We start from the raw sequence: 23,731 nt of genomic DNA on the forward strand, positions 1-23,731 counted from the left end.
AATAAACAATATATTATACATAAGCATATATTAATTCTTGTTTATGTCATCACAGTAATTGATGTTAATTTGTGGTGCATTAACTACTGACAAAAAAATACTGATTTGTGGTGCATTAACTAATTAACAAATTTGATTTAAAAAAAGTATTAGTAAGTGCTTAAATTAATAAGATTTACAATTATTTATATATATATATATATATATATATATATATATATATATATATATATATATATATATATATATATATATATATATATATATATATATATATATATATATATATATATATATATATATATATAAGCAATATCGCTCGAGTAGGAGTGTGATATAGCTCTATATCATCACGGCTGTGATTAGGCCAGAGGCACGAGGCCGCAGGCCGAGTGCCGGAGGCAATCACAGCCGTGATGATATAGAGCTATATCACACGACTCCGAGAGCGATATTGCTTTTATACAACAGTTCGACGGCACACGTTTGAAAAACGAAAACTAGAAAACAACAACGGAGTTATTTTAAAAGCCTCTTTGTTTGAGAACTACTTCTTCCGCCACGGATTTGAGGGCGGCCAGAATGACAGGTAAAACTTTCGGCTGCTTTGAAGCTCATAACAACTCAATGGACAGAAAAGCCGTTACTTTATATTACCGTTTCTTGGTCACAAAGTGTAGTTTTAAGATTAGTTCAGTCGAGAATGTATATGTATTATATTTAAATCTGCAGTCGATTAGTAAAGATAGCGCCTGTTTGAACGTTTGCTTAGTGAGATTCGGTACGAATGAGAACCAAAGCATGAGCGGACATCAGTGTTCACTCGCCCCGCTGACCACCGCCCTCTCTGGGCTACATTTCTGAAAGAGATACCCTGGCTCTCATGTTGGCCTTGTTTGTTTATGATCGTCAAAATGAGATCAAATCAGCAGTATTTGGTGTCACGATCAAACTATTACTTGTTTTTTAATTCATATTAAGTGTCTTTTGTGTTGTTATTGTTTTGGCGCGAGGTAAAAGTTAATAAAACTATTTGTTTAACGTTACTATTGCGTTCTCATTTATTCTTAACGTGATACGAGCACTCGATTATTATTATTAAACTTTGTTCTTGTCAGTACTATACAAAACGGTTTTTTATAAGTGTCAGAGAGATGTTTTTGCATGCTGCTTATAAATATATCAGTGGCGATATCTCATAACATGTTTTAATAGTCAGGTCACGATAAAGTAAATGATCAATGTCCACATTTAAAAGCTGCGGTGCTTACCTGCAGTTCCACGGTGTTTTCGCGTTCTGATAAGAAATATAGCTCCAGAAAAAAAACGAGTGTTTATATTCCTCTTTCCAAGTGTTAATCATCCACACGATGTGACAAGACATTACTCCCATTAACTGTAACGTAACATCCAAGAGCGCTGATCTTTGACGGAATAATACTTCTGATTGGGGATTCAGACTGATTTATGAGCCAACTAATGAGACACACGGAGCGTGATTCAAACAGCGCGTCTGTGTTTTTCCATTCAGAGATGAGCCTGATTAGGACCTCCATTCACTAGGTGGCGGAATAATACGAAAGGTGAAGAGGTTACAGTGCTGTTATCAGCACAATATCGTATGGCTCTTAGCCAATCAGATTCGAGAACCAGAAAGAACTGTTGTATAAATATATATATATATATATATATATATATATATATATATATATATATATATATATATATATATATATATATATATATATATATATATATATATATATATATATATATATATATATATATATATATATATATATATATATATATATATATATATATATATATGAGCGCTTGTGTCTTTGTCACCTTTTTCACCCCTGATGAGTTTGCACCCCTGCATTTTGGGTGAACTGTAAACTTAAGGTTGGGTTTTAGATGATGTATTAAAACTAAATTTATCTAGTCATGGCAGTGAGTGGTTTTCTTGTCAGTATTGTTGCTTAATTATATTCCATTGTAACCCATTTCTTATGTATATGAAGTCTGAAGGCTTGAATGAAACTGACAGTCTAAATGCCACCTGCACCCCTTGTTACTAATATTGGCTGTAAATGCAGCCCAAATGTGGGCTTTATTAGCTCTAGTACACCATGTAGTGTGAATGTGCTTGGCGCAAGGCTTAACAAATAAACAGTTTGGCTCGTGTAAATTAGAGGTGTTGTCCAAACTGGTCCTCAGCAACACCTCTGCCTTAGAAGTCATAAGCAATTTAATCTAATGGCTCATTGTGTCTCGTACCACATAGAGTAACGTCTGGAAGCACTGCACAGATTCTGATCTGATGTGTGGAACAATTCTGTCAAGTTACCCTTGGCATTAGGAACGCAGATGCCAAATAACGTTCCGCTCCTCTCCATTACCATTACACGCTCTCTGAGCCGTCTGCTGCCAAATAATGCTCTACTTTCCACCAGCAGTCTTGGGTGGTTACTAAAGACAGATTAGATGTTACTTTCCTTCACTCGTTTTTACAGTTAGACAAGGTGCCAATATGCTGCTCCATCATTCACGCCTCTTCTGAAACAGGGCTGCGAACTGGTGACAAACTTTGCTCTTATCTTTAAAATGTGTCACAAACCCCAGGAGCATGTTAATATATAGAGAAAGGTTGCACATTGTTGAAAACTAGTAGCATTTATCATTTTAAGTAATACGTGAAAACTAGTACTATTTGCGTTATTATTTAGGAGCCATTTCGGGGGTTTGTTTCTGGGTTTAAAAGCAAAATTGAAGCAAATATCACAAAATCTGAGTTATATAAATATGCGTTAATGGAGAGTGCTGATTCTGCTGAATGGCTGCACAGTGTGCTTGCACATCATCAGTTTCCAGCATTTCTTTGCATTATTTATGAGAAGGAACTTGTTTAATACAATTACCGTGCTGAATTATGCATGAGCTATTCTAGCTGTGACAAAGGTAGAAAAAGTTTGCATCTGTTTAACCTTTGTTGTTCTTTAGAAAAATAGGACGAACGTGTGTTTTTTAGTGCACCAACACAAGCATTATTTGTGTTGACCATCAACATGACCTAAAATTTGCATGCATTCTGTTGGTTCGTGTTGGCCAAAAAACTAATATAAACTTAGGCCCTGTTTACATTAGAGCATTTGCGTTTTAAATTGGCATTTTAAAATGAAAACGGTCCTCGTTTATACTGGCATTTAAAAAAAATCTTCATTCACACTATACACGACCATAAACACATGAAACACGACCAATCATGTAACTGGGCATGCGCATAAAAGTGTAAAATAACTTATTACTCTAATAATAGCTTACTTTTGCGCATTTATGCAGCCTAGAATTGTGCGACATTGACTTTGCCGGCAACTACACCAGACAATATTTTTGCCCCTCTAAAAATGTGTTTGGGAAAGTCTTATATTGTTTAGCTCCCCCCTACAACATATTAATATGATTAATAGGTTAATGTTGATGTTATAAACCAAACAGAAAGGTCTTTATGATTTAAAAAGGAAGCATTCAAGTGAACAGTACTAAACAGTAGCGAACTTGAAGCGGAAATAAATTTCAGCAAACGCAAACTTCAATCAAACATAATAAGAGGTAAAGTAAAGCTTTAGCCTACAGAAATGCTTATTGCTTTAATGTAGGGAGTTCCTCTTCGGCCTTTTCACGCTGTTATATTTATAATAGTTCATTGTTCGCAGTTCATATTTATGATCTTATAGTCCATTTGAAAATTTTCGTACGAACTGACTGTATTTTTCAGAAAAAACACCAAATAACTTATCTTCCCTTACCATTCCCTGTTCAGTTTGTGTGTGTGTTCCCTCACACGTGTTCTCCGACAAAAAAGCGTGGCTGGCTAAAGTATTAAAAATTAATATGAAGTAATTTTTTAAAGTGTGTGAGGTCCGTGCACGTTCTCGCTAGCAACACAGAAATAGCAAAAAGCGCAATCGGCTAAATGAGCATTAAATATTATGACGTTGATTTTTTTGTTTTTATTAATTTATATTCACAAAAATTATAAACAAAACGTCGATTGAAATTAAGAGACAATTTATATGAAACAAAATTAATTTTAAAGGAGCAAACAAACAATCTGATATAGCATTTATAATAGCTGGTTGGTAGATGTTTACTATTTTTGGCAAAACCTTCGTTGCAAACCTTCATTTACCTGTATAAAATAATTTTTACTTTACAAATGATGCGCTGTCACGTTAACATCAGCTGTTCGTTTACATAAGACTCCGTCTATGTTCATTTACACTGCAGCGCAACCCCGGAGTTCTCAAACTAAAACAGGGTCTGCAGCGTTTACGAACGACTCAAGTTTATGAGGGTCGAAAAACGGTGGCGTAGTGTAAATGAAAGGCGTAAACTGGCAAAAGTAATGCGTTTTAAAAGGTAAATGCATTATTGTAAACACAGCCTTAGTTTTTTGTGCATTCAGCTAATAATTATCATCAGGACTACTCTTTCATATTTAGGAGCAGACATGATCAAACCTAACTTAAAAGACTATTTTCTTTTCGGTACATGTTATAACTTAAAGGACAAGTTCGGAATTTTAAACTTAAAGCCCTGTTTTCAGATTGTTTATGATGAAATGGAACGGTTTTGACTGAAATTTGGACATATGATGCTGTCCCGAGAATTTTCGGGTGTTTCTTGTATCACCTCCCACCTTTATAATGGGTTAATAGGTGCACAGGAACAATCCTTATTAAAATGCATTAAACTTTCATTTACAAAGACGTGAAACTCACCGAGTGGTCAGGGGTGTTCACGGATATGCTCACACAAAAATCGCTGAATCGCAAAAAAAAACGCATTCCAACAGGTTTTATCGTAGTTTTGTCAAACTCCATTGACTTGTATTATATGTGCTGTGAGGTACGGTATTACTCCGTGCCGGGAACCCGTTTGTTTTCTTGCAATTGGCAAAGGCGGATTATCGCCACCAACTGGGCTGGAGTGTCTATTATTCAAGCTCTCAACGGAAGAATATACGGCTGTGAGGCGTTTGGAAAAATAGGTCCACAAGTTTACAACGAATGCTAAACACCTGTTGGAAAGCATCTTTTGCAGCGATTTTTGTGTGAGCATATCAGTGAACACCCCTGACCACTTGGTGAGTTTCACGTCTTTGTAAATGAAAGTTTAATGCATTTTAATAAGGATTGTTCCTGTGCACAACTTTTTCTAAAGCATGTTTATAAAAGATGCTTAAACATCTTCATTTTTCTAAAGCATGTTTATAAAAGAGGCTTAAACATCATCATTTAACTAAGGCCTTGTTCTGGCTTAATCTAAACCTTATCTGTAAAACCAGACCAAAGATGTTTATGTGCTATTGCTTAACAAAAATAGGTGCAGCAGTTTTACCTTTGCTTTATATTTAAAACATTCATTCTCCCCTGGATGAAGTCTAGAGCAGTTACATGAATACATGTTGTAAAATTACATTACAATGCAATTTACATTTACAAACATTTTTAGATTATTTTCTTACCTACAGATAAAAATTCTGATTTCTCTAAAATAATGTCTATATACAACATTAAAAGTTTGGACATGCTTATTCTTTACAGATTTTTTGAAATATGGACTGTATCATATAAACTGTATTAATTACTATAACTATATTATCACAGTTATGACCCTGTTCTTTAGTCTGATTTTGAGATTAGGAGCATCAAAGTTTGATTTTTATAATAAATTTGACTTTAATGCAGCCTTAGTCAATATTAAAGATATCAAGGTTATGTTTTTACAGAATGTTCTTTAAATTATGAAGGATGATTTTATGTAAAAAAAAAAAAGGTCACAATAAGACTTTTATGAAATAATAGAAATTTACATTTCGGGTAATTATGTAGGGAAATTTGAAGTACCAAAAATTATAAATGTAAAAGAAAAATAGTGTTATTAAATAAATGTAAAAAAATGTTTCCATAATACCAATTTCAATCAATTTGAGCATAATATTTTGTCACAAAGTTTTCAAGGTCTTGATAAACACAGTCATGTGTTTAAACTTCTTGGTATTATATTTTGTTGCGTTTAATGATGTTTTTGCGTGTGGGTGGCTGGTGGTGATGTTTTTGTTAAAGGGCTGAAGAGTGCTCAGCTGTCACACCCTCTGTGTGTCTTTACAAGCCTTGTTGTATCTGTGTGTGGTGAGGTCGTTGTTTTTGTAAGCTTGTGGCAGGGGGACGTATATCTGTGTGTGTAAGAGTGAATTATGAGCGGGTGGATGAGTGTGCGTGTGCCAGACTGTCAGCAGTGTATGTCGGCTTGTCAGCTGTTGGTCCACACTTCTCAGCTGTGCCCTGAAGAAGCGAGAGGGCATCCAGACACGCGCTGTCAGGGTCAAAGGTGAATAGAGATGAGCTTTAGGATTAGACTCCGACCCCTGGATTCAGAGCCACTGTTAACAGCCTCCAGAGTAAAGATGCAAGTGAAAAGGCAGTCTTTCATCTAAAGAGAAAGCACGCAGAAGAAAATAATGACGTGTAACCTAAAATAAATCTCTTGTATTCTCTTCGCACCTAATAAAGCTGTGGTTACATGAACATTTTCCTACCATGTAAAGTAAGTGAAGGGTGTTTTTGTTTGTGGTTTTAAAGTTTGCTGTGAAACTCTTCGCCTTCAGACGCTAATATAAGAGAAACTAATTTATGCCAAGATTTAAATAGAAAAAACTAAATTGTTAATAGTCACATTTGATCCCAAAATGTTTGTGCTATTTTTAAATTACTATGACTGTGATTTACTTTATATATTTTTCTGTGTTACTTTCATGACAACTTTAAATTTGTCTTAAAGGTGCAGTGTGTACTTTTTAGAAGTATCTCTTGACAGAAATGCAAAATAATATACAAATCTATATTATCAGAGATGTATAAAGACCTTTTTATAAAGACCTTTTTATTTTATGTTTTTATTACCTTTAAATGAGATGTTTTTTTCTACATACACAGAGGGTCCCCTTACATGGAAGTCGCCATTTTGTGCCGCCATGTTTCTACAGAAGCCCTTAACTGCAAACTTTTTTACTAAGTTGTGTCCGACGATGACATGTTTGTCCGGTGGCGGCTACTGTAGCTTCTCTATGCGTTTCAAAACAAGGGGTGAGCAGTGGACTGAGCTATTAGTTGCAGTTTATAACCTCACCACTAGATGCCGCTAAAATTTACACACTGCACCTTTAAAAATGTTCCTCTTTCTGAATACATTAAAGCCAGTATAAGAAGTACTACAGTACTGTTATTTATATTATCTATATCACAATTTCTTCCCCACATATATACAAATCTTATTTTTTGGTGAAATAGGACATTAGGTCTCATTCACTAAGCATGCGTACGCACGTATTTGTTCGTGAAATATGCGTTTGTACGTTTTAACTTTAAAATGAATGAATCAACAAATACTTTTATAATAAAATTTCCTCTAAATGTTTGCAATAACGTAAGACCAAGTACGCAATAATTATGAACAAGGAAAAAGAATATATACATTCTTATATATTCTTATATATTCTTATATATTTTTTCCCTGTTCATTATTATTGCGTACGTGTGGTCTAAGTTGTTCTTACGTTTTTGCATACATTTATGAAATTTTAGTATTAAAAGTTTTTGTTGAATCATGATTTATTAGTTAAAACGTCTGTACGACATTTTACAAACAAATTTGTGAGTAAGCATGCTTAGTGAATGAGACCCAGTGTCCGGAGAAATAACTTGCTCTCATACCTGCAGCGAGTTTTCGAAGCAGGGGTCTGATTCCTGGCTCAGAGCGAACGTATAGTTTGTTTATGGTATAAACACAATCAGGGATTGTTATGGCACTCCGGTTATAACGCCGTCATGAAATGATTGATGGTCGAGCTCTGATTTTGTAACTAGATCTAAACGAATGTGGCCAAAGAAATGAGCAGTGAGAATAGATCCCAATGGAGGCTCTAATCCTCTCCGCGGACAGACGCAAGGCTTTGTCTTTTCTCTAATAATAGGCCAGTGTGTCGTCGTATCTCCGGTGTTCATTTCGGAGAGCTACCTTGTCTTGTTTTGATTTAGACCCCCCTCCGCCCCCGTCAGACTCTAACTATAGTCTGACTCAAGGCGATTGGCATACCTCGCATGGCGTGGATGTTCTTCAACACAGCTGTTTGTACGGAGCATGCTGCTCGCCGAGCTTTGGCCTTGTGCGCTATTCTTTTCTTCTCTCTTGAACTCTTTTCCGATCCCGTTCCCTCTCTCATCGACCCCATACACCCCACCTCTCTCAGTCTCCCTCCCTTTCTTCTTCAGTTTGGAGGATGATTTCACACTCAGGATATCGTGCACTTCTATAGCGGTCAGGGCTGTTTATGGCGTTTGCATTTCGCCCGGTGGCTGACGTTCATCCGCGTGGCTGTAGGAAACGGAATGTGGTGTGAAAATGCCACTTTAGATTCTTCCAGAGCATACAAACGGGTCCGTCCGACTCGCTCTGTTACCTCCTCGCACGCCACCGCTGCCAGAACGTGTGGCGAACAGACGGGAAAAGAGTAAGCTTGAGAAAAAGGGATTTGGGAAAGAAGCGAAACCTGTGCCAAACATATTCTGTTCTGCTGTGCCACCACATGTGCTGCTGGTAGGAAAGAACGGGAGAGCAGAGCCGGTTCGCTCAGAAATGTTTTGCCGTGGCGGCGCTTCGGTCACGTACCGTTCAATTCGAGAGGCAGACTCTGATACCGATTTCTTTGGACTGGATTAGTGATTGAGAAGCCCATCTGTGAATTGATTGACTTGGGCCTTGTAGTTGCCATTGGTGAAGGTGAGCGGTATTCCAACATTTCTATGCCTCAGGTCTTTATTTCTCTGAGAGGAAGGGTTCACAGGTTTGCGTGAGATGAGAAATCGAAGACAGATTTGTGTATCTGCGACTAAGAGAGAGCAGAAGAGAAGGGCGAGAGGGAGAAAGTATGTTTTTGTATGTCAATTAGAGGGGCTTTTCCTTATGATTCAAGGAGACTGTGTGTGAGACTCTCCCCAGCCCGTGTGTTTTGTCAGCTGCCCATGGGCCAGTCTGCAGTTCCTCATGGACTCTTTCAGGGGGCCTGTCTAGTTTTAACACTACAGTAGTGCAGTGCAAACAGGGGTATACACGCTCCTCTCTTTCTCTCTTTCAAGAGAGCGCTTTATATCCAATTTTTATTTCTCTTTTGTCTTTCATGCTTTTTGATGTCATGCCTCCGAGGGAGATGGATTTCAGTTTGTTGGTGAGCTGTGATAAGAATTTTTAGGGGACTTTGTTTCATTTATGTTTTTTTGTAGGTTGTTTTGATCACGTCAGTATATTGGATGGTAGTTTATTATATGCTACTTTATTTAAACTTGGTTTATAATAGTCAGGATTTTTATGGTATGCATATTTATGTTAGTTGTTTACAGAAAGACGAAGAGGTAATGCTTTTGTTATTGTATCCAGTGATGATCTGGTATTGGTATGCTACTGTAGCGTGTTTTGGAAAAGATTATGCATTGGTTTATTTAAGTGTAATGAGTCAGAAAATGTAACCTGTTGGAGTATTGATTCACAGTCTCTCTCTCTCTTTCTCTCCTTTAGGTGCACAGGAAAATCAGAGAAGATTCAGACATGGCACAGGACTCTCTTCAGTGCCTGGCCCAGCTAGCCTCCATGCATGGCCCCATCTTTCCTGATGAGAACGCTCAGGTAACCTACCTGGCACATCTGGTGGAGGGACTGCTCAACATGATCAATGGGTGAGTGTCTAAACCTCCAGCCGTGTGCTTTAGTTGGTGAAATTTGGCTCCTTATTTATATATTTAGTGAAATGAATTTAGTTTTGATTTGCGTCATTCACACGTATGTGACATCGTCTGTGAAGTTTAAGCAAAAATCTCGTCAGAGAAATCGAGCATCTCTTTTTTTGACAAGGCCTTAATCGGTCAATATTAAAGAAATCAAGGTTATATTTTAATGGAATATTATGTTAAATGATTTTATGTAGTAAACAGTAAGTCACAAAAAATAACTTTAGCTAAATTTCTAAATTTCTGCTTATTTATTAAGTTGTAAGGTTTAGGTATGGGGCTGATTAAGGGATGTAGAATATGGTCATGCAGAATAAAGCTTTAATATGTCCTTTATAGATACTACACTCATGGCCGTAGCCGGCTATGAGGTCACAGAGGTCTGTATATAATATTTAAAAAAATTGAAGTTCTCTTAATGACTAATTAGTTTTCAGTACGAATCCGCATATATAATTAAGTTTGGATAGTTTACTGCATAGTTAAGTGTAAAATTACGAAGACTGGCTTAAGCTGCGACGGCGCGGGTACAGAATTTGCAGTGTTACCAGATCCCATTGTTAAAAATCCTCTTTAGACGTAGTGTTTTAGCAATTATGTGACACTTTGACATTATCTATAAAGTGATTGTTGGGTGTAGGGTTAGTATTAGCGATTTCTCTGATTTATTTCTGAAATACAAGGTTTGGATGAACTTTGTTTTTAAGGCCAATTGTTTTTCGTACTAATATCTGGAAACATGGAAACTGAAAGTTATCAAATAAGACGCATCATTCAGCGCGAGCAGGTTATAGCTGATACTACATTCGGTAAGATAAAAGCAGTAATCATCATAATTATGTCTGTAAGAGTATCAACAACACTATCGAAAAACATAAAATAACTCTGGTACAAAGATGTAGAAGAATTGGGTTTAAATAAAAGTTCAGTTTCAGTTCAGTTCAGTTTATTTATTTGTCATTGTTTCATATGCCAAATGTGTTAAAACACATAGCGTAAAACAGTAAATCTAAACTCAACAAAACATAAGCATTAAGAATTCTGTTATTTCATTTAATTTAGAAGTTAACCTTTAACAAAGTCATGCTGAAAACAGTAAGAGCACTAAACAAGGTCTTGTTTAAAGTCTTGTAACGTTTTTGTTATATAATCGTGCTTATTAAAATGATTACAAAATAAACATTGTTGCATGAAAAAGTAATAAATAATCCAGCAGTTCAAAGTCCATCCCCGAAAACAGAGTTTGTACCTCAAGTGTAAAAAGGTTAAGACAGATTATTTTAGATCCCAGGTAAAAAATAAAGTATGCTTCAATGTTCTTAAACCACTTAAATACTAGCAAGTACATTTGTAAGTACAAAATGTACATTTATGCCACAAATATACTTATTAAAAGTAAAGTTCTACTTGAGCAGTACTTCAGTTTACCTGAAAAATTAAGAATACCAGTGCCAGTGATTATATTGAAATGACTCAAAATAACACTTAGATGTTCTTAACTTAATTTTAAGAAGTATCGAAAACAAATGTGATATATAAGCCACAAAATAATTGCACAAAAATAGTACATTTACTAAGTGTACTTAAAAAGTGTATTTTATTTAAGTGCACTTTTTTCACCTGGGATAGCATTTGTTAACTCTTAACACCCCACCCTGGACCTCTGTAATTTTCAATCCCTGGCTACGGCCATGACTACAAAGCTGTACCTTTTCTGTCACTAGGGCTGTACTCGCATAGGTTTGTTTAAATATATAACATAAAAATATGAAAAGAAAAATATTATACCTTAAGGACCTATTGTGTACCTTAAGGAAAAATCTTGTACAGTTAAATTTTAGGGGGTTCAAATACAGTTAATTGTACCTTTAAAGGTACACAATACACTCTCAGAAATAAATGTACAAAAGCTGTCATTTGGACGGTACCCTTTGAAAAGGACCATTTAGGTACAGATATGTATACATTTGATACAAATATGTGTCTTTGAGGTACTAATATAATCTTTTTTTAGGAACAAAGTTGTAGTTTTTGAAAGGGTACAGCCCCAGTGACAGCTTTTGTACCTTTATTTCTTCTGAGAGTTTAATAGACAGCCAGTTTGCTAGTAATATGCATGCTAATAACTAATGTAGTTGTTAATGAGAACTGGCCCTGAAACTGAATTGTTAGCATAACTACTCATTCAGTTGTTATTCCCGTCTTTTGACATGGAAATTTACATTATAGCCAGCATCTGAATCAGGACTTAATTTACTGAATTGCCCCAGATGTTTACTACGAGGAGATAAAAATGAAACTGAGATGTAAGACTGTACTGTCATTAAAATTGCTGAGATCTCATATGTGATATAAAGATGGAAGGCTATTCCCGCTGCTTTAAATAACACGCATGCAGTCTCATCCACTGCTGTTTGGAATTTGAGAAGTAGGCGTAGTGAGTTAGGGTCTTTTTTCCCCACTCCTCCCTCCCTCTGTCTCTGCCATTCTGTAATCACCTATTCCTGGAGCATTTTTCCAGTTGCATCATCGGAAAGCCATGCGGCAGGTCCGCCAATCTGCCGTGATTGAACTCTTCTGCTTACAATTTAAATCCATCTGATACGGGTTAGGGACCCAGTTGGGAGCGTAAGGAAAGGCAGACCTCAAATGCTCTTCCTCAGCTCAAAGAGGGAAAACAAACTTGTGTTCCCGGGAATCCAGGTACTACGGATGGAATCTTTAAATCTTCCTTAGATTTTATGCAGTATAGATATAGTGTCAGGCTATCAGTGCTTGTAGATACATTTTCCAGAGAATATGAAAACTTTAAATGTTTATTCAGGTCTGTACTGTATCTCAGACCCCCAGACACAACTGCATCAGGTGTGCTGAAAATAAGAGAAGATTAGTTGTAGGATGATCCTTTCAGGGTTTAAATGCCACTGTAGGTTAGTCAATTGTTGTTGTTACATTTGCTGTCCCACCTGTTTCTCACTTTCTCTCTTTGCGTTTACTTTTAGGATTGAGATTGAAGACTCTGAGGCCGTAGGCATCTCCAACATCATTAGTAATTTAATCAGCACATTTCCCCGAAGCGCTCTAACAGCGCTCCCAAATGAACTCTTCGCTTCTTTCGTTAACTGTCTCACACTGCTTACGTGTTCATTTGGTCGCAGTGCCGCCCTGGAGGAAGTGGTAAGTACTGCATTCGTACAAACTTACACACTTTGCAGTGTGAAATTTACAAACTTTTCTTCGGTACTTTTCTAGTTTTTTTTTTTTGTCTTTTTTTGGCTCTAGCACACCAGTTAAGAATTTTTTAACTTTGGCCCTTGTGTGAAATACTTGATGTTGACAACATTCCCTACTCCAAATTAAGGGCACACTCACATTATACAAACTGTGCCCAAGAATGTTTGACCCCCTAATCCTGGTTTGTTTGACTAGTGTGATCACTACATACTGTGCCCGGGCGCGGTTTGATTAACTGCACGATGTAAAGCGTGGTTCAAGAGGCGAGATGTCAATTGGGCGACCACTCCCCTTTTACTGCTTTGTTGTAGTCCAAACCGGCAGTTCACTGTAGGCTTTGAAGGGCGAATTCTGTTAAAGAATATAAATCGTCTGGTAGTGAACTTTGAGCTTTATCATTTTACAGGTATTATTTATGCTAATATAGCAACATTACACACTAACTAGGGTTTAAAAAATGGGATCAGATAGAATGTGACCTTTAACATTGCAATGGGCTCCAGTGTAAAGAAGAGAGTGCTTTACTTCCTGTTTGTTATTTCAAAACAATCGCAAATTAATGATGAAAGCGTGTTCGAGCTCGGATCAATAAAAGTACAGTGTGAGTACGTGCTTCTGGGGGAGTAGGGAGGGGGACAATCGCGCTGGGACACGGTTCGGTTGGGTTAGGTATAATCAAGTGTGTCCTAAGTCTTACAGTGCCCTTTTGATAGGCATGCACTAGTGTGAACTTTACAGTGGTTTATCACCTACTGTAACAGCCCATGTGGCCACTTTGTGTGGGACCGGAGAGCTGAGGGAGTCACATTTGTTTCTGTGTCTCTAGTTGGATAAGGATGACATGGTGTACATGGAGGCGTATGATAAGCTGCTGGAGTCTTGGCTCACGCTGGTCCAGGAGGACGAGCATTTCCCCCGTGGCTGTTTCGTCCAGCCAGCCATGCAGGTCTTCAACTCCTACATCCAGTGTCACCTTGCAGCACCCGACGGCACCAGAAACCTGGTAAGAAGAACTGCATTCACCTTCCTTTTGAATTCTCTCATGCTGTAAACATCTATTAACATTGTCAAACGTCTCTTAAACTGAACTCTCCACAAGAATAATTTGTAGCTTTTCTTGTAACTTTTTTCTGGTCTTCTTTTGTTCTCAATAATAGTGGGAATGCATGAAGCACAACAAATGTCTTAAACTGTTCTCCTCTGACAATATAAGAAACTGCTGTTCCACACATGGGTTTGGTCATTCACTTTATTTGCCCTTTTAGACTGCAAATGGTGTCGCTTCTCATGAAGAGGAAGAAATTAATGAGTTACAGGAGGATGACAGAGAGCTGTTCTCAGATCAGCTGGCCAGTATCGGCATGTTGGGGCGTATAGCTGCAGACCACTGTATACCTCTGCTCACAGGGTATGAAACTTACCTTGTTATTTCAAGAGAAATCACTGTAAATGGAAAAAAAATGAACAATTATTTATTTTTCTGTCTTTAGTTTGTTGGAGGACCGAGTCACACGGCTTCACGGTCAACTCCAGAGACACCAACAGCACCTTATGGCTACTTCGGACCCAGGCACAGTGGACAGGAAAGTTTTGGATGACCTTTACGAAGACATTCATTGGCTCATATTAGTGTCAGGTATTTGTCATCTTGTATCCAAGCCATTGTACTCGGTGTTCGCTCAAAGGCATCTGATCTTAAGTTTCAGCACTTAATCAATTTGTTTTATTAGTTGTTGGATGATGGGGATTTTTTCCAAACTATTTTGAGTCTTTACACAAAGCAGTTGCTGTAAAAATATTGAAGAACTTTTAACTACTTTATTAACTTTGCAACTACTAACCGCAGTGCTATTAAAAAGGCTGTTTTGTGTTTTATCAGGCTACCTCTTGGCTGATGACCCTCAGGGCGAGACACCATTAATACCTTCAGAAGTGATGGAATACTCCATCAAACACTCTACAGAGGTGGATATCAACACTACACTACAGCTTCTTGGCTCCCCTGGAGAGAAGGCCACCTCAATCCCAGGATGCAATAGGACAGACTCAGTTATTAGGTAAAGGGACCTTGCAAGACACAACAGTAAGGAATGTCAAGTTGAATTCTGACTTCATCATTGGCTGTGTTTCTTGTTGCATCTTTAGTGACTTTAGAGTCCCAACTTAGCATTATCCATTGAATCCGATTAGACCATTAGCATCACGCTCAAAATTATCCAAATAGTTTCAATATTTTTCCTATTGATATTATGCAGCGCCCGAAAATAGTCCTCTTGGTAACTTTCAATAGCAGGGGACTATTTTCGGGCATTGCACAATATCACTGCGCCTGCTGCAGTCGTGGTACGGCAGCAAAAAGCTTGATTATTACACCGGAATGAGAGTATAGTTCCTAGCCATATATGCCAAGAAAATCGCAACTTTTAATTTTCTGTTGGTCTTAGTACACGATGTAACTACAGAAGAGTCAAGATTTAAATAGAAAAATATTAAAACTCTTATTTTTGAGCGCGGTGCTAATGGTCTAATCAGATTCAATGGACTGTGCTAAGCTATGCTAAAAGTGGTACCCCCAGACTCGGAGATCAGCTGAATGGATTTTCAAAAAGCTGGACTGTCCCTTTAACTATGTCTTGTCCAAAGAAGTGCATTTTTATTATTTTAAGTGAAAGTTTTTGCCACAAAAGCTTTCATGCACTTAGAGGGTTTTGTAGCTAAAGACAGTCAAAAGTGATATTTGTGAAAATAAGGCATTTCATTTACTAAAATTATTTTCATTGCCATTAAAGTGAAAATACTGAACCTTAACCTAAGAGTTTGATAGTAAACAATTTCAAAATCACTAAAGATACAACTAGAAACCTTGAAATAATGAAAGTCAAAATGTAAAAATGAAGAAACTGAACCACACTTTAGGGGTTGCTGTGATGCATGTGACTGCCACAAACGGGTTGTATTGTGGTTCCTAGTAATCATAAGAGATTCAAGTTCGAATGCGATCCACGGTCATTTTGCATGTCGTCGTTCATCTAATTCATCTTTCATGCACTCAAGAGGACAAGGCGTGTAGCGGATTCCAACAACAATGCGTTATTTCGGATCAGCCCGTGGTCGGGATTAAGCGGATTTAAGCTAAGGTATTTTATGTGAATGTATAATACATCCTGAGAACAAATATCATTTTTGTCAAAGGTGACATAAAATAATAATGTATTATCCGAACAGCGTCACAAATATATGCTCTGCACAATGTCACTATTAGAGTATCTGATTCACTAGTTTGTTAAAAAGCAGACATTACTACAGAATTGTGTAAATTGTCTCCATCAAATTTCCAGCAGAAATACTATATAGTGATAGCATTATCTGATATAAGATTTATTTTGAAACATTTAACATTAAACAAAAACAGAGCTACAGCCTGGTGTCTATTAATAGACAAAAAGGCTAAAATATCTTTTTAATATCAGCTAATCTGACAAATGTTGTTTTCACTGGAGTCTAAAACGTACCCATAATTTGGCTGCCTAGATGAACAATGCCTTGAGGACTCCTCGTGTTTAAAGTTTATCACTCAAATGCTGTTGAGAGGCCAGGCATGGTGTAGCACAGGCTGTTTGATCTGCACCCGGTGCTTGCGTTTCATCTGCCCATTGGGAAATGCCCTGGCACGCTCCCAGTCAGGCCTGCCACGCGAACGGGGCCCTCAAGTGGCCCCAGCCCCCGGCGCCAGCCAATTCTCCAGCACCACTCCCTACGCATTATTTAATTAAAACCGGGCCAGGTGCTGCTCAGAGCCAGCATCATAGAGAAGCGTTAGGGGCCTGTAGTCACGTGTGTCCTGAAGCTATTTATAACTAGACAATTCTTGATATTGGCTCGTATTTTAGCTATTGTTTTCCAGGGTTCTTGGAATCGGGGCTGGTTTGACCAGCGTAAGATAATGTTGTAATTTTCTGTGCTCACAGGTGGTCGAGATTTTCAGAAAAGCTGATATTCGATCAGATGCTAATCTGATTGGATTGAGACACAAACTAGAAACTTGATAAATAGTACAATTTTAATGATCCAACAAAGAGTAATTTGTAGTGACATGTTTATGCCGTTATTGGAAGGGTCTCCTAGAGACCAAGTGTTTTTTTAGCACAAGTCCGTTTGTAATCTGATTTGGGGTTAATGCATCCTATTATTCCATAACTTTGGAATGGGATAAAAGTGATGATTGACAGATTGGATGCTGTGCTGATGGATGGGGAGAGATAGGGATTCTGTATTGGTATGACAAGTTGGGGGACGCAAAGCAGAGGTCAGAGGATATAGAGAGAGGCGAGCAGTCAATGTGGAGGTTTTGGAAAAACGTTGGGGCAAAGGATCGAGTTTCCCGAGAACAGTCACCGACCCCACAGCTCTGAAATGTCACCGGGGTTTTGTCTTTAGAAACAATGGGAAACATTTCAGCGAGCTGCATTCAGTGGGCAGTGCGGGATGTCTGCCTTCAGTCTAGTTAAGCTGCTGTAATTCTTTTCTTGTGTCCTCTTACTGTTTCAATGGAGGTGTGAAGGAACGATAGTGTTTGTTATTATGGCTTTTTGTTGAGTCTTGCAGCATCTAGACAGAACTGCCATGAACTTTTTTCCTTTAACCCTTTTACATTTTACCTATAAATCAGAGGTTTTCAGGCCAAAGACCCATTAATGGATAGAGCAGGGACCCCCAGTACATGTATTAAATTTAGATTATATTTAATATCATTTATAGCATATAAGATGGTTACATTATAAATAATATTTTTTGGCATACTACATAACAGATTTCATCATGGCAACTTTATGCTCTTGATTGTAAGTTTATATTTTTATTATTAGCCTACTAATGCATGTTTGTTTGCTTCATTTTTATTTTTCCAAAAATAACACCACGGACCACCAAGGGTCCCTGACCCCCTGTTGAAGACCCATGCTATAAATAATGATGTTGACTATCAGATTCTGTCATATTCTGTGTGTATAAAGTTTATATGTGTGTATATATAGACAGTTTAAGTATTAACAACATAAACAAACAGCTATATTTTACAGTAGTTTATGTCTGATAATAGGGGAAATAAATGACATAAATATATATTATATTTAACACATATCACTGAGCTAATGTTACTGTGTAAAATTAATGTATACAACATTAACTACAGGTCCTTTAATACTTGACTGGCTGCCAAACCTCTTTGCACAGTTGTGATCCATGCTCATTTTCTCCCCTCATCTTTAGCAAACCAAAACATTTTATTTTCGACAAGGTATTTGTTTCAGAGATCAGTTTAGCCACTAGGCAGACGAATAAAAATACAGACCAGAAGTTCACCTTGTTTTCTTTTATGTACTTAATCTCGACACTTGTGCGTCCAATGAAACAGTCTACAAGAGTCGTTCTAGTCAAACCGTATCACTTATATATATTTTAAAGGCGGGGTGCATGATCTCTAAAAGCCAATGTTGACATTTGAAATCACCTAAACAAACCGGCCCCTACCCCAATAGAATCTGGACCTTCTTTTTATAGACCCGCCCCACACTTACGCTATCCAGGCAATGATGTCGGTTAGTAGACACGCACCTTACTGCTGATTGGCCAAAAGTGTGTTTTGGTACTTGGCCCGACTTCTTTTTTCCAAAGTGTCTTTAGGCCCCGCCTTTAATATACTGTAGATGGAGATATATAAATATACATAAATACATAGACGGGTGGATATATAAATCAAAGATTTACTCTCTCTGTTTTAGGTTGTTATCAGCGGTACTCAGAACATCAGAGGTAGAATCTCGGGCCACACGAGCGAGTCTAACTGAACTGCTCAGTCCTCAGATGGGCAAAGACATTGTCTGGTTTCTTCGGCGTTGGGCCAAGACATATCTGCTGGTGGATGAGAAACTCTACAGCCATGTAAGTTAAACACAGAGTTTCCATTTTAAATACAAGATAGATTGAGGTCGACAAGCAAGCAGGCCGACGTGTCCGAGTGGAACAGGAAAACCTGGCATGCGGCCTAGACATTATTTACACATCGTTTTATGACTTCTGTCTCGATTTTTGTCTTCCCATTTTCTTTACTGTCTCTTTCGATACTCTCCATCAGATCAGCGTGCCCCTCATCACAGCATTTGGAGCAGACACAGAGGGAGCGCAGTGGATTGTGGGATATCTTTTGGAGAAAGTGATCAATAATCTGTCTGTGTGGAGCTCGGAGCCAGAGTTGGCCAACGACACGGTGGAGCTGCTGGTGACTCTGGTGGAGAAGAGAGAGAGGTTTGTGTGCATGTAGAAGCAGATCATGAGGGTTTAATGTGTGTGTAATTAGCCGAAAACTGTGCAGGACAGCTGCCCAAATTACAAGCACGGGGGAGCGAGAAGTTTGTGCTGATGACTTTTGTTGATAGACGTCTACATGTTTTTAATGTGCACCACCTGCTGGCAGAATTTTAGTATTGGACCTGAAACTTCAGATTGCATTGAACTGCCAATGCAGTAAATTGCCACGTCTGTCAATGCAACCCTCTTTTATAATACAGATGTTGTATAGGGCTTATTCGCAAACACCGGAAGTCGCTAGCCGCGGCCATCTTGTTGACATAACATCTGTCCTGCCCCTAGCCGCACGTAGATTTGAGTCGAGGGGAGCAGTAGCCTAATGGCTTAATCTCGTCTGTATTAAGAGAAGATGAGCTTGATTATTGTGGAACAATATCAAATAGACCCAATAAAGTAAAGATCCGTCCTTATTGCCAGCCGTAACTTATCCGGATATTTATAACTATATCCTTCATACAGTATCCGCATTCATCATACAAGCACTGAAGGGCCGTTCACATTATAACTATAACTATATCGATAACTATATCATCGTTCACATCACAAAACAATACGTTTATGCTAATTCGCTCACGGCACTCGCGCAAATCACTTGCCTTTAATATTGCTTGTAATAAAAACTTTTGCAGATGTCCTCAACACGCTGCGTTTCGTGTAACTCTAAACAGTGAATCTAATAGTTTGTGTAATCTCTTACCTTTTGGCATAACAGTTAGTTAATGTAATAGATTAAAAAGCATTACGTAGTCAATTTTCACAGCAACTGGAGGTAATCTAATGTTATAGACCTCAGCAATGAGCTTCACTTTCATTTTAAGTGGCCGTGCACTTGAAGTTCAAACAGATTTTAATGCTATCAATGGTTTATCCTTAATCAGGTGGGAAAAATCGCTCAGAAAGTGATCCCAATGATGTCGTTCATTGTATCTGTATCGTTATAGTTTTGGTGTGAGCTCCGCTATTCTCTTTAATATAAAACGATTTTCAAAACTATGTGAACGGCCCTTAATTCCCTATCAATGCCAGACCTATTATGATGTTCATATAGTTATAAATACTAATTTAATAACGGTCTCAATTTATGGCAGCTCATTTGAAAGAGCAGTTTCAGACACTGCTTACAGCTAACCATATGTGATCAAATTATGGGGACAGATTTTGCTGTGAGCATATATCCCTAACGTTACCTGGGGTAAAATGATGGGGACAGACTTTGCTGTTGGGAGTCTCTCCTTCGCTGGTTTAACTCCTCTGTCTCCTTCCTTTCATGTTTTCTGACAGTCGGTATCGCATAAAAACTAATTCCGGGGTTCTTTTTGCTGTTGTTAGAAAATCCGTGTATTACACCACACACCATCGCGCGGTTTTAAAAAAATTACACCGATAATACCATGCATAATACCCACGCTGCCTCGCTTGTCAATTGACAGACTGACAGTTTTATGTCAACAATATGGCCGCCGCGAACATTGATGACGTAGATCGAATAAGCCCTATATTAAAGTTTCTTACATGATAAATTACCCTGATGTCTAAATTGGTTGCTTTTCATACCATAAATGAATAATACATTTAATTTGAGTCATTTACTCAAGGATTGATTTGTTCACAGTTGTTCTTATTGTGAACATGCATGTGAAAACCCAGCTAAACTCATTTTTTGTGATTTTACTGTTTTCTACATAAAATCACCCTACAAAATGTAAAAAACAATCTGTGGGGGGAAATAAATAAATATATATTTATAATATATAATTTTTTATTCATTCATTCATTTATTCATTTATTTTATTATTCAAAGATTGAAATTAAAGGGAAATGAATTATTTATATCTACATAAAATCACCCTACAAAAAGTAAAAAACAATCTGTGGGGAATATATATGTTAATTTATTTATCTATATTCTTTCTTATTGTGAACCTGCATGTAGAAAACCCCAGCTAAACTCATTTTTTTGATTTTTACTTTTTTCTACATTAAATCACCCTACAAAATGTAAAAAACAATCTGTGGGGGGAATATATATATATAAATAAATTTATGAAATTTGGAGCATCAAAGTTTGATTTAAATAATTCATTTCACTTTAATTTCAATCTTTGACATGGCTGCACTATATTAAATAAAGAAATAAAATAAATAGATAAAAAAAAATATATATATATATATATATATATATATATATATATATATATATATATATATATATATATATATATATATATTCCCCACATATTGTTTTTCCCCACAGATTGTTTTTTTATGTATAAAAAAGTAAAAAATCACAAAAAATGAGTTTAGCTGGGTTTTTTACATGCTTTTTTATATTATATAAATAAATAAATAAATAAAAGAATATATATATATATATATATATATATATATATATATATATATATATATATATATATATATATATATATATATATATATATATATATATATTTTTTTTTTCAAATATAGTGCAGCCATGTCAAAGATTGAAATTAAAGTGAAATGAATTATTTATATCTACATAAAGTCACCCTACAAAATATAAAAAAGCATGTAAAAAACCCAGCTAAACACATTTTTTGTGATTTTTACTTTTTTATACAAAAAAAACAATCTGTTTTTTTTTATATTTATTTATTTATTTATTTATTTGTATTTATTTATTTTTATTTATTTAAATCTATTTATTTATTTTTATTTATTTATTTTTTTAAATCTATTTATTTTATGTCTTTATTTAATATAGTGCAGCCATGTCAAAGATTGAAATTAAAGTGAAATGAATTATTTAAATCAAACTTTGATGCTCCAAATTTCATAATAAGATTGGCTTTAGCCTGGAGTTCACAGACAGGATTACACATTTTATAAGCATATGCACACGTTCAATATTTTGCTACGCTAAATCTGACACAATGATGCTGCTGGTTGTCATTACATGTCTTGAAACCAGTAGTGACATAATAAAATTGAATGTCATATCTGCATGTGTGTTGAAGCCATAATAATCTTTCTCTTTGTAATTTTTCTCTCGTTTGTGGTGTAGGGCAAACATTGTCGTGCAGTGTGAAAACTGGTGGAACTTGGCCAAGCAGTTTGCAAGTCGCAGTCCTCCCCTGCATATGTTGTCCAGCACGGTCCAGCGGACGCTTATGAAGGCACTGGTCCTGGGGGGCTTTGCCCACATGGATTCTGATACCAAACAGCAATACTGGGCTGAGGTCAGAAACACACTTATTATTAAATCATCCTGTCTAAACACACATGTAGACTAGAGAAGTGTTTTAGTGGGAGGCAAGTTTGATTGTTGATAAACATACAAAACAAAAGTAAGGAAAACAGGTTAATAATAATAAAGCCTTTGTTTCTTCTGAGGTTCTACATCCGCTCCAGCAGCGGTTCCTCAACCTCATTAACCAGGACAACTTCGCCCAGATCTGTCAGGAGGAGGCGGTGAAACAGGAGATCGTAGCTACTCTAGAAGCTCTGTGCGGCATTGCCGAAGCGACGCAGATTGACAACGTAGCATCTCTCTTTAGCTTTCTAATGGACTTCCTCTCCAGCTGTATAGGGCTCATGGAGGTCTACAGAAACTCGCCAGAAACTGTCAATCTTATCATAGAGGTGTTCGTAGAAGTGGCCCACAAACAAATCTGCTACTTGGGAGAGGTGAGATATGTTGCACCAATGTCTTGCTAACACGAGCAGACTTGTTTTTGCATAAATGATTGATATTTAAATAAATATACCATACTGACAAGAACCTACTCTGTATCTCCACAGACTAAGTCTATGAAACTGTACGAGGTGTGCTTGACACTACTGCAGGTTTACTCAAAAAACAATCTGGGTCGCAAGAGACTAGATGTAGCTGCCGAGGAGGACCAGTATCAAGATCTTCTGCTCATCATGGAGCTTCTGACCAACTTGCTCTCCAAAGAGTTCATTGACTTCAGCGACACCGGTACACACATGTGGCTTGCTAATGCTCACAGTATCTCTGTTCCTCTGTGTGATTTACATTGTTACTACATGCATCCTCTATCAGGACCGTAACTTTTGATAACTAATGGTGGCCTCTTTATAGGTAATGAAGAGTAATTGTGTTTTTTGTGCAGATGAAGTTTTCCGCGGGCAGGAGCAGAGTTCTGGTGCCGGACGAGCCGTATCGGCTGCTGATGTTGTGCTGTATGGGGTGAATATTGTACTGCCCCTCATGTCTCAGGACTTGCTCAAGGTTAGATTGGACTTTCAAGCTTCCTGCACATGACATCTAGATCAACGAT

The 23,731-nt window shown here is 37.1% G+C and overlaps 1 protein-coding gene across 1 annotated transcript in view; it reads left to right on the top strand.

The window, feature by feature from the left end:
* The window catches only part of xpo4 (exportin 4), a 51,316-nt gene that overhangs the window by 23,935 nt on the left and 3,650 nt on the right, over positions 1-23,731 (top strand). The window contains exons 8-19 of the mRNA XM_055214718.2: positions 9,640-9,797; positions 12,851-13,025; positions 13,909-14,085; positions 14,348-14,490; positions 14,573-14,718; positions 14,962-15,139; positions 18,863-19,022; positions 19,216-19,385; positions 22,492-22,666; positions 22,821-23,114; positions 23,229-23,409; positions 23,564-23,682. Of these exons, the coding sequence (XP_055070693.1) occupies positions 9,640-9,797; positions 12,851-13,025; positions 13,909-14,085; positions 14,348-14,490; positions 14,573-14,718; positions 14,962-15,139; positions 18,863-19,022; positions 19,216-19,385; positions 22,492-22,666; positions 22,821-23,114; positions 23,229-23,409; positions 23,564-23,682 (2,076 nt within the window). The remainder of the gene's footprint in view (positions 1-9,639; positions 9,798-12,850; positions 13,026-13,908; positions 14,086-14,347; positions 14,491-14,572; positions 14,719-14,961; positions 15,140-18,862; positions 19,023-19,215; positions 19,386-22,491; positions 22,667-22,820; positions 23,115-23,228; positions 23,410-23,563; positions 23,683-23,731) is intronic.

Source organism: Misgurnus anguillicaudatus, chromosome 17 (assembly GCF_027580225.2).
Source record: "Misgurnus anguillicaudatus chromosome 17, ASM2758022v2, whole genome shotgun sequence".
NCBI classification, from domain to species: Eukaryota; Metazoa; Chordata; class Actinopteri; order Cypriniformes; family Cobitidae; genus Misgurnus; species Misgurnus anguillicaudatus.